Source organism: Symphalangus syndactylus, chromosome 3 (genome assembly GCF_028878055.3).
Source record: "Symphalangus syndactylus isolate Jambi chromosome 3, NHGRI_mSymSyn1-v2.1_pri, whole genome shotgun sequence".
NCBI lineage: Eukaryota > Metazoa > Chordata > Mammalia > Primates > Hylobatidae > Symphalangus > Symphalangus syndactylus.
In genome coordinates, this window is record NC_072425.2 from 33,218,037 (window position 1) to 33,231,949 (window position 13,913).

Genomic DNA, 13,913 nt, shown 5'->3' on the forward strand with positions numbered 1-13,913 from the left:
TGTGTAATTTTTATCAGATAACTTAGTGAACTCTTGTTTTCATTTCATTATCTTGAATTTTCTAGGGAGACAAAAGTGTCCTTTGTAAAGAATAAACCTCTCTTCTTTCATATTAGTAGACCTTTTTCTGCTTCTTTTCATAGTTAACTAGCCAAAATTTTGTTTCCTGGTGACAATTTAATATTCCTCTACAATAGAAGAAAACAGTCTCCTTATGTCTGTATAGTACATATATTAGCTGTAGTAAAATAAGAACTCCAGGGCATGCTGTATAACGCAAAGAAAGTAAGGAAGTGGCACTCTTGCTATAAACAATCTTGGTAGAATTACAAAGAATATTAGTTGTGGTGTGATGCTGCCCTCAAGTGGTTTCATCAAAAAAGGGTGGATGGAAAACAAGACCACATAACTGACTTCAGATGTCAGCCGTTTAGTTCCAGTAATATCCAGAATGAGGCTGTAGATGGGGAAGATGGCTAGAGGATCTGTTTAGAAGCAGAAGGTGGATATAGGATATAAACTAATGCTGTTTGGGTTTTTACTATTAATGTGATTTCATTAATACTTACAGAATGGATTATACCAGTAAACTATATTTAACTGTCTCAGATAAGCCCTCCTTAGACATGGAATTGATTGACTAACTTCCTTTGGTGTGCCATGGGAAGCTTTTGGCCATGAGATTGTCGGGAACTTAAGTTCAGATAAATATCTCTTAGGAGGCTAGTTCATACCACAAGTTCTCTTAAGGCATATTAAGTTAGCACCAAGCAAAGGGATGTTCCCTTGCTGCCTGCATACCAATTATGTAGTTGACCATGGGAGACATTACTACCTGAAAACTCCATACTATTCTTTTCTCATGCGATTCAGCATCACTTAACCGAAAAGTCAATACCTAGAACAAGAAACCATTGCTCTCCCTTCAGGATGGCTTTCTTTTTGGGAGCTTGGCTTTTTGAGTAGTTCTTCATCTGAGCTTATATTTTTCTTTTTCTCTTTCTACTCAAAAACTTATTGAAGAATTGGGGGCAAGTTTATGTTCCTTCCTGTGACTTAGAAACTGTTAAAGGTGTTAGACAGACAAGATACTAAAGAAACCCAGACAAGGCAGGGTGGAGACCGAGAGGAGAAATTTATTCCAGAAATTAACTGTTAGCAGTAGTGTTTCTTAATACATAAGCTATATCATACTCCTCAAGTAGATTCTTTGCTTAAAACTTTCACTGTAAATAATTTTATAGCAACCATGTGAATAACTTAAGAATAATAGAATCAGTCTCATTTGTAGGCACTGTAGACCATCTCCATTCCCTACATGTCAGAGACTCTGGGGGATGAATTGGAGATATTAAGAGGTAAAATGATGCAGAGAAGACCAAGGTCAGCAGAAGTCAAATACTTCTATTTCTTTAAAATTTTGCGGAGGCTACTCCTGGCTATTTTGAAGTGTAAGTCCATAAGCTATTTTCCTCCATTGATTAATCTTTATTGATAAAGTATTAGCCGTTACAGCTCTTTTGGGATATTTGGCTATTCCTCGGTGTCCTAGATAATACTAAAATTTATTGTACTTTTGCCTTTGTTCCAGAACTATGCTACATGCTGTATATGCACAGTACAATGAAGAGCTAAAGAGTTTAAAATGTGATTGAAAAACCCAACTGTATCTAATGACTGATTACATTAACTATCTAGCTCCCTTTGGATAACTTTTTTTTTCTTTTTCCTTTATATTTCTTATTTCTTTTCAGATTTATTTATTGATGATAAAGGAATACTTTTTGTAAGTAATAGAAAACACCTACCAACTTTGCCTACTCTCTTGAGTAGACTAAAACTGTTTTTGGTAAAGGATCCTCTTTTGGATTTCAAAGGACAGATCTTCACAGAAGCTAATTTTTCCAGGTACTTACTTAATTGACCAATGCTGTAAATATTTTTAAGAGGTGAAAATGTTTTTGTATGATCACAAGCTTAAATGTTATCAACAATGTTTTGTTTTGTTTTGTTTTGTTTTGTTTTGTTTTAAGATGGAGTCTTGCTCTGTGGCCCAGGCTGGAGTACAATGGCACAATCTCGGCTCACTGCAACCTCCGCCTCCCGGGCACATGCGATTCTCCTGCCTCAGCCTTGCTGAGACTACAGGCATGCACCGCTGTGCCCAGCTAATTTTTGTATTTTTAGTAGAGACGTGGTTTCACCATGTTCGCCAGGCTGATCTTGAACTCCTGACCTCAGGTGATCCACCCGCCTTGGCCTCCCAAAGTGCTGGGATTACAGGCGTGAGCCACTGCACCTGGCCAATAACTTTTATCATCGTTTTACCTCAACTTTAATTTTAATGATTATGTGTTTTGGTTGGCTACATTTAGTGTGTGACTTGCTTTTAGTAAACACTAATTAATGTATTTTTTTTTTTTAAGGGAATGTTTCTCTCTTCAAGAAACTTTGGAAGCTTTTGCAAAAGAAGATTTTTGTATGGATAAAGTGAACTTTTGTCAAGAGAAACTAGAAGATACAATATGTTTAAATGAGGTTGTAATACTGGCTTTCAATAATATTTTAGTAAAAGTAGTGAGGCACATTTTTGTAAAATTTTTGTAATATACATTGTCTACAATTATCAGATTAAAAAGATTTTATAATGGAATGAACATGTATCAATTAAAAAGTCAAATTTACTTCTAAATAGTGGTTCTCAGCCTTGGCTGTATGTTGGAATTACCTGAATAGTTAAAAAAAATTTTGAAGCCTGAGTTCTACACAGATATATTCTGATAAATTGGTCTGGTGTGCAGGCCAGTCATAGGGAACTTTAAAATCTCTTCCAATAATTGTAATCAATATACCTGGTATAGGAAATTAAGTAGTCATGTCTAGTTTAAAAATTGACACCTGAACTAGAAATATTGATTTGTGAGTTATACACAAAAAATAGTACTTGAGCTAATGAGAATATTGTAAGAGTAAGAATATAGATGGTCCAAGACTGAATTTCTGCCAGTGTTTAACCAGGATGATAGCATCTTTTGCATATTAAAGGCCAAACTTCTCAAAGATGCATTTAGTTTCAATAGCACACAAAATGGTTGTAATATCAGTATGTAAAGAATTCTAGCTGTTTAGAGTGCAGTAACTTTTTGCAGTTGGACAAGCTCAGAAATCTAGGCCCATATTGATTAGATGCGTTCACAAAGCTACTTTAAAAAAACATTTTTTGGCTGGGCGCGTGGCTCACGCCTGTGATCCCAGCACTTTGGGAGGCCGAGGTGGGCAGATCATGAGGTCAGGAGATCGAGACCATCCTGGCTAACATGGTGAAACTCCGTCTCTACTAAAAATACAAAAAATTAGCCAGGCATAATGGTGGGCGCCTGTAGTCCCAGCTACTCGGGAGGCTGAGGCAGGAGAATGGCGTGAACCCGGGAGACGTAGTTTGCAGTGAGCCGAGATCGCACCACTGCACTCCAGCCTGGGCGACAGAGCGAGACTCCATCTCAAAAACAAAAAACAAAAAACATTTTTTTAGGACAACTTAAAATGTTTTATATTTGGGGATTTTAATGGACTTAAAGCACTTAAGGGGTTTCCTTACAATAAAAATTTTAACATGATGGTAAAAATGTTAATTCACCAATAGGCCCCATTCCTCCAGTACCTCTTGCCTCCCAGGTTAACCCTGAGAGTTGTTGACTTAGTCTGTCTTGTTGAGGAGTCAAATTCTGTTGGAATGAAAGAGAAACATACTCCATGGATCACAGTAAAGATCTATTCCATTCCATGATCTCATTTCACTTCTCACCATTTATTATCTCTCATCTACTGCAGTGACTGTTTTTAATTTAAAATGTTTACAATTTGCTATTAGCCAAAAAGAAGCTATTTCTGCATCTAGGGATATTGTACACCACTAATGTAATGAGTGATCATAAAACACAATACTCAGAGAGAACATTGCTTATAATAGAATGTATTTTTAGCTGCTACATTTCTGTTTTTTTAAAGTATATACAGCTTTAACAATTTTGAATGTGGATTTAGTTTAAAATTTGGTACATCATTTAAGCAAATTTTGTCCACTTATGGTTTCAAAAATATTTATTTGGAAAGCCTCTCTAAAAACTTTTTTAAACTATGTTTTTTCAGCCGTCAAGTTTTCTTATTGAGTATGAATTCTTAATACCTCCAAGCCTCAAACCAGAAATTGATATTCCATCACTCTCAGAACTGAAGGAGTTATTAAACCTAGTGCCAGAAATAATAAACTATGCAGATGAAAATGAAAAGCTTTTTGAAAAAGGTGAGAATTAATTGTAAAATGTATTACTTGTAAAAACCACTTAAGAATGTTTGTTACATAGGTTCTTGTTTATTAAAATTTTTCTGAACCTCCAGATTTTGTAAAAATGTTCTGCAAGTTACATGTTGAAATCTCAGTATTATTTTTGATGAGATTATTTTCTCATTGTCATTTTCTTGTTGTTGTTGTTGTTGTTGTCGAGACAAAATTTTGCTCTTGTTGCCCAGGCTGGAGTGCAATGGCAAGATCTCGGCTCACCACAACCTCCGCCTCCCAGGTTCAAGTGATTCTCCCACCTCAGCCTCCCGAGTAGCTGGGATTACAGGCATGCACCACCACACCTGGATAATTTTTTTTTTTAGTAGAGATGGGGTTTCTCCATGTTGATCAGGCTGGTCTTGAACTCCTGACTTCAGGTGATCTGCCCGCCTTGGCCTCCCAAAGTGCTGAGATTGTAGGCATGAACCACCGCACCCAGCCGTCATTCTCTTTATATGACTTTCAGGTTTGAAACTTCTCTGAAATTTAACCATTTCAAGATAATTATACAAATAAAACTAAAACACCTATGACTATATAAATTTTTAAAGAGTTGTTTTCTTATAAACAATAAAAACATTATCAACTTCTATACTGACATTAGTTAACTATGGAGAGGCTCACAATAAAGAGCTCAGAGTATGGATTCGTGGCATCAATGACTAGGAGAGTCATAACTTAGATGGTTTCATCCCATTTAGTCTTAGTAAATATTATTGAGTTATTTTTAATGACAGTGTAAGCCCAAATATTTAACTGTCCTCTCATAAATTTCATTTAAAATGATCAAAGATATATAATATCATGGAGGAAAGGAAGGGGGATCTGTGATATCCACTGAGAACAGGGATGCTTGCCATGAACAGACCACAGACTTGAAGGAATTCTTACAGTTAAAACTAAATCAGGGAATTACTGTTCTGCCACAAATCAAAGCAAGGGAATGAAAAGCCAACCTGGGAAAGTAGATCAAATCCATACCAGAACTTGCAAATATAGTAGATCTCAAAATGCAGGGTGGGCCATAGGCTTATTGGCAGGACACAAATCTCAGTTCCATAAATGCAAATGTAAAGGACAACAAATGACTTTACTGAGTGATTATACTGTTAAACTCCCAGCCTTCATTTGACTCGGCTGCTGTACTAAGTAAAACAGAGTCACTGCCACAGAGGACTTCTAATAAGGAAAGTTATACACATTATTGAAAGGTCAGGGGGTAGGCAGTGTCCCAGGTACCTTTGGGTTGTGACAACAATAACAATAAAACTGCTTAGTACAGCAATAAAGTTGCCTGCTACAGGGATATCTCAAGCCATAACATCCTTCCTATTTCCCATGCTCAAAGTGTAAGTAAAACTACATAGATTTGCCTACTCTGAACATTCAATAAAAATGGAATCATATAATATGTGATCTGTGGCTTATTTCACTTAGCATATTTTCAAGTTTATTGGCATTATCCAATGTATCAGTACTTCATTCATTTTTATGGCTAAACAATATTCCATTGTATGGCTATAGCACATTTTGTGTATCTGTACATCTGTTGATAGATATTTGGGCTGTCCTTTTAACTTAAAAGCAATCCTGCTATGAACATTCGTGTACAAGTTTTTGTCCACACATATGTTTTCATTTCTCTTGGATACATACCTAGGAGTGGAATTGCTAGATCAAATGGTTACTCTATGTTTAACTTTTTGAGGAATTGCCAGACTGTTTTCCAAAGTAACTACACTATTTCATTCCCACCAACAATGTGTGAGGGTTCCAATTACCTACATCCTCTCCAAAACTTGTTATTATATAACTTTTTTATAGCCATCCTGCTAGGTGTGAAGTAATATCTCATTGTGGTTTTGATTTGCATTTTCCAGATGGATAAGGATGTCAAACATCTTTTCACATACTGTTGGCCATTTGTATATCTTCTTTGGAGAAATGTCTACTCAGATCCTTTGCCCATTTTAGTTGGGTTATTTTTCTTTTTATTACTGAGCTGTAAGCTTGTGTCATTTGTTTTTGTTTCTCAATTCCTCCTTTTCTGCCTTCTTTGGGATTACTTGAATTTTTTAAGGAAGTGTTTTTGTGACAAAATTGTACATACTTCAGGTGTATAACATATTTTGATATACATATACATTGTGAAATATTTACCATAAAAAAGCTAATTAACTTATCATCTCATAGTTACTTTTTTGTATGTAATGAGAATACTTAAGATCTACTTTCTTAGTAAATTTAAAGTGTACAATGCATTATTATTAACTATAGTCATCATACTCTATGTTAGGCCTCTAGAACCTGTTCATCTTATAATAGAAAGTTTATACCCTTTAACCAACTTCTCCTCATTTCCCCTACACCCTAGCCCCTGGTAACCACTCTTCCATTCTCTAAGTTTGGCTTTTTAGATTCCACATAGAAGTGGTAATATTAGGCAGATTTGTCAATACCTAATTTTTTGAGAGTTTTTATCATGAAAGGGTATTGAATCTTGTCAGATGCCTTTTTTGCATCTATTGAGATGATCATATGGTTCTTGTCCCTCGTTCTATTAATGTAGTGTATCACATTTATTGATTTGCATATGTTGAACTATCCTTGCATCTCAGGGGAAAAAAATCTCACTTGATCATGGTATTTAATCCTTGTAATATGCTGTCAAATACAATTTACTAGTATTTTGTTGAGGATTTTTAATTTTTTTAGAATTCTTATTTTTTATTGAATAATCATGGTTTTAAAATTTTTTATCCTTTTGATATGGTATATTACATTGAGTTTGGGATTTCCCATCAACCTTGCATTACTGCAATAAATCCTACTTTTTTACTAGATTATTAATTTTGTGTCAATATTCATAAAAAATATTGGTCTCTAGTTTTATTTTCTTGTGATGTCTTTGGTTTTGGTATCAGAATAATATGGGCCTCATAGGATGACTTAAGCATCATTAACTTTACTTCTATTTTTAGGAGTGGCTAAATAATTGATGTTGATTTTTTAAAAATGTTTAGTGGAATTCATCATTGAAGGCAACTGAGCAAGCGTATTGCTTTGTGAGTAGTTCTTGATTACCACAGAATTATATTTTATGACAAAAATACAAAGATAAATAGTTAAAAAAAACTAGGTAGATAAATTGTCCCACAGTCACTGAAGCTCTGTTCATGTTTTCTTTCTTTCTTTTTTTATTATTGAGACAGGGTCTCACTATGTTGCTCAGGCTCATCTTGAACTCCTGGGCTCAAGTGATTCTCCCACCTTGGCCTCCCAAAGTGCTAGGATTACAGGCATGAGCCACTACACCTGGCCTCTGTTCATTTTTATTCGATTTTTTTCTTATTGTTTTTCAGATTGTGTAATTTCTGTTGCTCTGTCTTCAATTTCACTGACTCTTATGTCACCTCTAATTTTCTGTTAAGCTCATCCAGTGAATTTTTTATTTCAGATATTGTTTTAAAATTTCCATTTGTTCTTTTTTATAGTTTCTCTTTCACTGCCAAGAATTTCTATTTGCTCATTCATTACAACCATATTTTTCTTTGCATCCTTTAGCATAGTGATTACTATGTTATTACTGCTTTGAAATCTTTGGATACTAATTTCAAAATCTGAGTCATCTCATGGTTAGTGTCCAGTAACATATTTTTTTGTAGAGAATGAGTCATGTGTTCCTGTTTTTTCATTTTACTAACTGTATTTGGATTGTATCCTGACATTGCACCTGATACATTACAGAAATGGTAGTTTGCTATGTTCCTTTGAAGAGAGTTGACTTTCTCTGTTTGTTTTAATAGGCTGTTAACTTGGCTGAACTCAAACTATAAACTTTGTCTCTACTATGGTGGGAAAGAGCTGAAATCTTTATATAGCCTTAGCTGATATGCTTTCAATCTGCCCCATACATGTGTAGTTCAGGGATCATCCAGGGATTTATTAAGCAGAGTTTATACATAGAGTTTGGGGCTCCTCCTCTGTTGCTGTCTCCTTTCCTGGATTTCTTCCTTTATCTTCCAGCTGCTGTGGTAACCCTGAACTCTAATTCACGTAGAACTGTCCTCTCATTCTCCAAGATAATAAGACCACAGATTTTTATCCAAGTTCTAGTTGACCCAGCTAGTATGAAATATGTCATCCCTTCAAGTGAAAAGCTGTAAAAATGGGAAATTCACTCAGTATCAATTCCCTTCCCATTTCTGCATGCTTTAGACTGTAGTACCTTCAGATAGTCATTTTACATATTTTGTTGAGAGTTATAAATGCTATCTACAGGAAGATTGGTCCAATAGGAGCTATTGCTAGAAGTAAAACTCCATTCTGTTTTATATACTAGTTTTTAAATTTTCTTTTTATCTCCTAGGATTCTATTAATATCTCTGAACTGCAGATGAATATTCCTTCCCCTTCTCCTCACTTTATGTATTTTATAGATGGCTACTGTCATTCTATAGGATTTAGAGGGGAGAACTAATATATGTGTTTCCTGCTTTCTTAAAACAAAAGCCAGATAATTTTGAAAGAAATAATTATAACCTCATTTGAAACATAGGCTAATCTAACAAAAGCTAAGATCTTAGAGATGTCTAAGATCCCCAAGATCTCAGCTTTAATTAGATTAATCTGTTTGAAAGGGAGAAAGTTTTGGTGAAAAAATATGCTAAATTTCTTATTTTATAAATAGGATAACTGAGACATAGCCTTTTCTAATTGATAGAAAAAATAAAGATTGAAATACATATATTATAAAATTAATGATAGTGCATTGATTTAAAATAAGATATTCTCAGCCCAAAAGCTTCTTAAGCTGATAAACAACTTCAGCAAAGTCTCAGGATACAAAATCAATGTGCAAAAATTGCTAGCATTCCTATACACCAACAACAGGCAAGCAGTTTGTATGGAACCAAAAAACAGCCCAAATAGCCAAGACAATCCTAAGCAAAAAGAACAAAGCTAGAGGCATCATGCTACCCAACTTCAAACTATGCTACAAGGCTCCAGTAACCAAAACAGCATGTTACTGGTACAAGAACAGACACATAGACCAATGGAACAGAATAGAGAACTCAGATAAGACCACACAGCTACGACCATCTGATCTTCAACAAACCTGACAAAAACAATGGGGTAAGGACTCCCTATTTAATAAATGGTGCTGAGGGAGCTGGCGGAGCTATATGCAGAAAATTGAAACTGGACCCCTTTCTTACACCATATACAAGAATTAACTCAAGATGGATTAAAGACTTAAATGTAAAACCCAAAACTATAAAAATCCTAGAAAAAAATCTAGGCAATACCATTCAGGACATAGGCATGGGCAAAGATTGCATGCCGAAAACGCCAAAAGCAATTGCAATAAAAGCAAAAATTGACAAATGGGATCTAATTAAACTAAAGAGCTTCTGCACAGCAAAAGAAACTATCATCAGAGTGAAGAGACAACCTACAAAATGGGAGAAAATTTTTGCAATCCATTTGACAAAGGTCTAATATCCCAAGTCTACAAAGAACTTAAACAAATGTACAAGAAAAAAGCAAACAACCCCCAAAAGTGGGCAAAGGACATGAACAGACACTTCTCAAAAGACACACGGCCAGGTGCAGAGGCTCAGACCTGTAATCCCAGCACTTGGGGAGGCCAAGGTGGGCGGATCACTTGAGGTCAGGAGTTTGAGACCAGCCTGGCCAACATGGTGAAACCCTGTCTCTACTAAAAATACAAAAATTAGCCAGGCATGGTGGCAAGTGCTTGTAGTCCCAGCTACTGGGGAGGCTGAGGCAGGAGAATCACTTGAACTTGGGAGGTAGAGGTTGCAGTGAGCTGAGATCACACCATTGCACTCCATCCAGCCTGGGTGACAGAGCAAGACTCTGTCTCAAAAAAAAAAAAAGAAGAAAGAAGAAGAAGAAGAAGAAAGAAGAAGGAGGAGGAGGAGGAGGAGGAGGAGGAGGAGAAGAAGAAGAAGAAGAAGAAGAAGAAAAGAAGAAGAAGAAGAAGAAGAAGAAGAAGAAGAAGAAGAAGAAGAAGAAGAAGAAGAAGAAGAAATACATGCAGCCAACAAACATGAAAAAAAAAAAATCCTCAACATCCCTGATCATTAGAGAAATGCAAATCAAAGCCGCAATGAGATAACATCTCATGCCAGTCAGAATGGCTATTATTAAAAAGTAAAAAAACAATAGATGTTGGTGAGGTTGTAGAGAAAAAGGAATGCTTTTACACTGTTGATGGGAGTGAAAATTAGTTCAACCATTGTGGAAGACAGTGTGGCGATTCCTCAAAGATCTAGAAGCAGAAATACCATTTAACCCAGCAATCCCATTACTGGGTATATATATACCCAAAGGAATATAAATTATCATATTATAAAGATAGATGCATGTGTATGTTCATTGCAGCACTATTCACAATAGCAAAGACATGGAACCAACCTAAATGCCCATCAATGATAGATTGGATAAAGAAAATGTGCTACATATACACTGTGGAATACTATACAGCCATAAAAAGGAATGAGATTATGTCCTTTGCAGGTACATGGATGGAGTTGGAAGTCATCGTCCTCAGCAAACTAATGCAGGAACAGAAAGCCAAACACCGCATGTTCTCACTTGCAAGTGGGAGCTGAACGATGAGAACACATGGACACATGGTGGAGGGAACAACACACACTAGGGCCTATCGGGGGGGTGATATAGGGGGAGGAAGGGCATCAGTAAGAATAGCTAATGGATGCTGGGCTTAGTACCTAGGTGATGAGATGATCTGTGCAGCAAACCATCATGGCACATGCTTACCTATGTAACAAACCTGCACAACCTGTACATGTACCCCTGAACTTAAAAGTTGATAACATGTATAACTTCTGAACTAACAGAGAAAAAAAAAAAAACTCTGAGCAATAGAATTAATTCTATGGAAATAAAGGAGAGCAAAGCAAGCAAAAGGCATTGGAAGCATAAAATAAGATTATAAAAGTATCACCTTTGTTTGAGTAAATATAAATTGGTTAAACTTCTCTATTAAAAGAGAGATCGATTCTTAGATTAAATTTAAAAAGCAAATATAATGACCATATGTCTGATTCAAAGATCCTACCAACTGCAAGATGTATTATCAACTTAAGAATTTTTAGGGAAGAAAGAAACATTCTAAATGCACATACAGGTTATAAGATGCATCATAATTTCAAAAAACAAAATACAAAATCTATGTCTTACAATAAAGAACCACTGAGTATGTTGTTTTCAAGAGTTGAGCCTTAAGAAAAGAAAGAAAAAAAGCCAAAAGGTAAAAAATAAAGGGATAGGCAAAATGTGTCAGACAGCTGGGGAAGGAAGGCAGGAAGGAAGGCAGGAAGGCAGGAAAGGAGGGAGGGAGGGAGGGGAAAATAAAAGGATAGGCAAAATGTGTCAGACATCTAGGGTGGAGAAGGAAGGAGGGAAGGGAGGGAAGAAAGAAAGCCAAAAGATAAAAAAGGGATAGGCAAAATGTGTCAGACAGCTGGAAACGAAGGAGGGAGGGAGAGAGGAAGGGAGGGAGGAAGGAAGGAAGGAAGGAGGGGAGTGGGGGGAGGGGGAGGGGAGGGAGGGAAGGAAGGAAAGAAGGAAGGAAAAAAGGAAGGAAGGAAGGCAAAAAAAAGGGATAGGTAAAATGTGTCAGGCAGCTGGAAAGGAAGGAGGAAGTGAGGAAAAAAGGAAGAGAGGGAGGGAGGGAAGAAGGGAGATAAAAGAAAGAAAAAAGAAAGCCAACGTGGCAGTATTAATATAGACAAGTAGAGTTCCAGCTAAGCAAGGCATAGAAAGTCATCATATATTGATAGAGATGAAACCCTTCAAAGCGACCTCATTCTTTGAAGTTTGTGGCTTATGGATTGCCCACCCTAACTTACCTTCCAGTGATTATGTAGATTTTGCCATTTTTGTTTTCCTTGGGTAATTCTGATTGACAGTTGAAGGGTAACAAGGAGTGTGCATGGGGGAATAGTTATTTACCTAAGTTAGCATTTTCTTCAGAAATATAAATCTCTATTTCTCTCTAAAAGGAAAAATTGACATGCAATAAAACAATAAAGATACTTTAAAAGGAAAATGCCACTGAACAAGGTTACAGAAAATTAATTTAATGGTACATTTGCTAATAGCGGAGTTTCTTCCTTTTCAGATCTTACTAACAAGCATGGAATTGAGGATATCGGGGATATAAAATTCAGCTCCACAGAGATTTTGACCATTCAAAGCCAGAGTGAACCAGAAGAGTGCAGTAAACCAGGTAGAAATTTTGATAAATCATTGAGCTTATTGGGGATTACCTATTTATGATGTAAAAGTACAGTACATTCACATATACAGTGTACTGTGAGTCAGTTTCCATGTTTAAAATTGGATTGTTATAATCCTGTCATTTTTTATTTGCCCCTTTATATTTATTACTATTATTAATTCAGAATTCTACTGGCATCAAAACTGAATAATAGGCCTAGTGCGGTGGTTCACGCCTGTACGGGGAGTGAACCATCTTGGGAGGCTGAGGTGGGTGGATCACTTAAGGTCAAGAGTTCAAGACCAGCCTGGCCAATGCGACAAAACACCATCTCTACTAAAATTACAAAAATTAGCCAGGCAGGCATGGTGACACATGGCTGTAATCCCAGATACTCAGGAGGATGAGGCACAAGAATGGCTTGAACTGGCGAGGTGGAGGTTGTAGTGAGCCGAGATTATACCACTGCACTCCAGCCTGGGCAACAGCTAGACTCTGTCTCAAAGCAAACAAAAAAAACACTGAATAACATATAGATGGCAGTTACAAAGATTGTAGAAGAGGAATGGAGGAAATAGCATTAATATTAAAAATAGAAACCTTAAAATATTATAGCTCAGTAAATAAAATTTCATATTTTATCTCAATATTAGCAATCTTGCTGACCACTGTCACTTTTTTTTAATTTGAATTTTTAATCTCCCAAAGCAATGTTATCATTCTCTATGTCATCATTATTGTTAATATTATTATTCTACCAAATTTTGAATCTTAGAATCATCTTTTGTTCCAGTACAATGCCAAATTGTGTTGCTTAACTATATTGATGGCCCTGATACTTAATTACATTTATAATTGGATCTTCTGGATTATCTATTTGAAAGTTTACTGCTTTATTTATGAAAGTGATAAAACCACACTTAGTAGTTAGCAATACATGAGAATCACTTTTTCAAGCCTGCCCTATAAATATATAATTCTGTGCTAGGCCATCTAGAGTCCAGAGTCATTCAGGTGAATAATTACTCTTTATAATACAGTTTGTTTAACATCACTAATAATTAGTATGGAAATAAAAATAATAATTTTTTTCTTTCTTTGGAAATAAAAATAATTCTATTGCCTAAGTACTGACAACACAAGCTGTCAGAATCAAAAGCCTTAATACATATAAAGCTCTTGGAATTTATGTTAAACACACTAAACTCAATAAAGTTTAGCTATCAATGTATTTTTTAAAAATCACCACGGTTAGGTGGCTCACACCTGTAATCCCAGCACTTTGGGAGGCCGAGG

General features: G+C 35.9%; 1 protein-coding gene across 6 annotated transcripts in view; it reads left to right on the top strand.

Moving 5' to 3' along the window:
* Window positions 1-13,913, top strand: part of SHOC1 (shortage in chiasmata 1) — a 108,882-nt gene that overhangs the window by 34,043 nt on the left and 60,926 nt on the right. For 3 of the 6 annotated variants that reach the window (XM_055271497.1, XM_055271502.1, XM_055271498.2), the window contains 4 exons: window positions 1,755-1,908; window positions 2,427-2,538; window positions 4,150-4,303; window positions 12,519-12,626. In XM_055271497.1, coding sequence (XP_055127472.1) covers window positions 1,755-1,908; window positions 2,427-2,538; window positions 4,150-4,303; window positions 12,519-12,626 — 528 coding nt within the window. Of the gene's footprint in view, window positions 1-1,074; window positions 1,452-1,754; window positions 1,909-2,426; window positions 2,539-4,149; window positions 4,304-12,518; window positions 12,627-13,913 lie in introns of those variants that run through there. The other 3 variants (XM_055271499.1, XM_055271501.1, XM_055271500.2) reach the window with 2 other exon arrangements.